General features: G+C 47.3%; 1 protein-coding gene across 1 annotated transcript in view; it reads right to left on the bottom strand.

The window, feature by feature from the left end:
- RAPGEF6 (Rap guanine nucleotide exchange factor 6) overlaps positions 1–2,665 on the bottom strand; it is a gene marked incomplete at its 3' end in the record, with an annotated part of 43,563 nt that extends 40,898 nt beyond the window's left edge. The window contains exon 1 of the mRNA XM_035902734.1: positions 2,512–2,665. Coding sequence (XP_035758627.1) covers positions 2,512–2,580 — 69 coding nt within the window. The remainder of the gene's footprint in view (positions 1–2,511) is intronic.
- Positions 2,666–2,671: the final 6 nt, after the last annotated feature.

Genomic DNA, 2,671 nt, shown 5'->3' with positions numbered 1-2,671 from the left:
GAAAGATGCTGAAAGCCATTGGAACTCATGTGGTCAAGCAGCTTTGGCTCATCATCAAACACCAGTCACAGTTTGGGGAATTTTGAGGGTTTTCCTGTATAAAAACACAGTCAAAGGGCACAAGCAGCCCCACGCAGCCGACTCCATGTGGGAGGAGCTGATGATACCTTTCTACGAGAGTAGGAGGGGAGAAATGAAGCCACAGTTTTTGTCCATGAACAACTGGATACTTCAAGAGAGGAGTCACCAGCTCATACACCCTGTGCCGGGACACCCGAAACTGGGGTCTGATCCTCATGGCTGCGCTAAGCGGATTTCAACTTCCCTGACCTAAGTCTTGCTGCCTATAGAAGAAAGTTGGCAAGTCAGGATGCTTAGCACGATTTAAAAAAAAAAAAAAAAAAAAATTACATTGCAATTGTTCCCTCCAGTTCCCTTATCACCCTATATCCATCTGTCATCACATCTCGGAGCATATGCTTGGGAAACCTGGCAGACTGCGGCCGCGCTGGGGCGGTTCGATGTTTTGCCTTGTGTCTGGACAGGTAGTACAGATCCAGAAAGGGGAACCCCAGATACACCACGCTCTTGTACTAGGGAAGTGCTTTTCTTGAAATCAGCTTAGTTTCTAAATGTATATAAACAAAAGTACCCCAAGAAAACAAAAGTGATTTGACTGTAATTATCCACTCGGCAACAGGCAACAAGAACAGAGGCCCCCCCACCTGCCAAGCTTAAAGTACGCGTTTAACTTTAATCACAAGCAGTCCCACTGTGCAGCGCCTCTAAATGCCTGCCAAAAAAGGGCCAGATTAACAAGGGATTAAAGATTTATTTTTTTTTTTAAATAATTTTAGAGGTACTATTAGTTAGATTAACAAAGATTAGGTTGGGGGTTTTCTTCCCCACAACTGAGACACCTTGGCAAATTCAGACCTGCACACAACCCTGATGTCAGTCCCAAGGGGACTCTACACAGATCCACATGAACTCATAAGCGTGGTCCAGTGCAGCTGGACATTGTGGTACCTGACTATTTAACCTTACGAGGTGAAGCAAATTATTTATTTTAAGGCAGTTTTAGCCAAAATAAGGCAACAATCCTAAAGAATTCTCTGACAATTGCTGGGGGGAAAATTGGGGATGGAGGAGAGAAAAAAAAAAAAAAAAAAAAAAAAGCAAACAGCAAGAAGCAGCCCTACACAGCCGTGAGACATGGGCATTGCAAGCAGCAGCAGCAGCGGGCAGATGTTTCGAGCCAGGCCAGATTACCTGTTCCCCAAAGCCCAGCCCATGACGAGCCAGCAGGGTATGCTGGCTCATGAATGACACTTCTGTGATGAACCCAGCTGCCCACACTGCAAACCACACTAGCAAAGGAATTTTCCTAACTGAAGACTACAGCTGAAAAGAAAGAAAGGTCTGAAGCAAGAGGGGAGTGATAAAAATAAGACGACTGAAAGAACAGAGAGACCGCCTCATCATGAATTTAGGGAGCAGAGGCACAAGGAGGAATTATCAGATATCCCCAGGCAAGCAAACGTTGGGACCGAACACGTGCATTTCACTCACAAGACTGACTCGAAGGGGAACCGGGGTGTCTGTCCTGCTACGACATACTCCCAAGCAGCCTCTGCAGCAACTCTCCTCAAGAAGCCTTTGATAATTAACTTATAAGGCAGACTAGGCAGGACATTCTGCTCTCCATGAAGTATCAAGGGAAAACAGATGTTTCCCGGTCTCAAAGGGACAAACTTAAGAGCGTATCACTTCATACCACTAATTCTTGAGCACATTAAAAAAAAAAAAAAGAAAAAAAAATCACAGTAAGAGAAACAAATAAAAAAAGGCTAGGGTAAGCAAACAAACTCCAATCAGCCTTTCAGTGACATGCAAATGCTATCAAACATCTTTCGTTATTAAATTAACGCTCCACGACATTACCATTCCCCAAAATACAGGGCTGATTACAGACTAGCTTGTGGGGAAGCGACAGAGAAGGCAGTTAACTGGAAAATGGGTTTATTGTAGCTAACCAGCCTCGCACATTTCTACACTCCCACTCACTGGAGAAACATCTCTGTATGAAGTCTGCGAAGCGTAATTAGTTTGATTTTGTTTAAATCTGCATCACTGTACAGGTAAAGCAGAGTCTTTCAGCTCACTAACTTTTCCCAGAAGTTTTGCATCGCTGAAATATGCATCAGTTTCCTTCCCAGCGATCGACCTCTCCTTCTCCTCCTCCTTCTTCCTAAGCGTACCCCAAGCAGCTCACGCAGCGCCTCGCGCCTGTGCCCGGCGGGGACGGGACGTTAAAGGGCGCTTGGTCCCGAGGTCCAACTTTGGAAAGCAGAACTAAATAAGCAAACTCTGCGCAGAGGTTTGGGAGCGCCAGCACGCAACCCCCCCGAGCCACGCACCGAGCAGACAGCCTGTCGGAACACAGGTTTACGCAAAGATTAAAAAAATAAATAAAAAGCCGCCGCGGGGAAGGAGCCGCAGCGCCCTTACCTCCGGAGTCCTCTCGGGTGGTTTCCTTCGCAAAGCCTGTTTGATCTTGGGGTCCACAGGCGAGGTCATTCTACCGCCCTGCCCCTCCAGGTCCGCAGCTCCTGGGGAGCAGCGGGCGGGGGGCGCTGCCCGGGCCGAGCAGGGGACACGGAACACCGCC

This window comes from Egretta garzetta, unplaced genomic scaffold (assembly GCF_000687185.1).
Source record: "Egretta garzetta isolate BGI_Z169 unplaced genomic scaffold, ASM68718v1 scaffold1, whole genome shotgun sequence".
Lineage (NCBI taxonomy): Eukaryota > Metazoa > Chordata > Aves > Pelecaniformes > Ardeidae > Egretta > Egretta garzetta.
The sequence above is the reverse complement of the archived record's forward strand: the minus strand, read 5'-3'. Positions and strand labels throughout refer to the sequence as shown.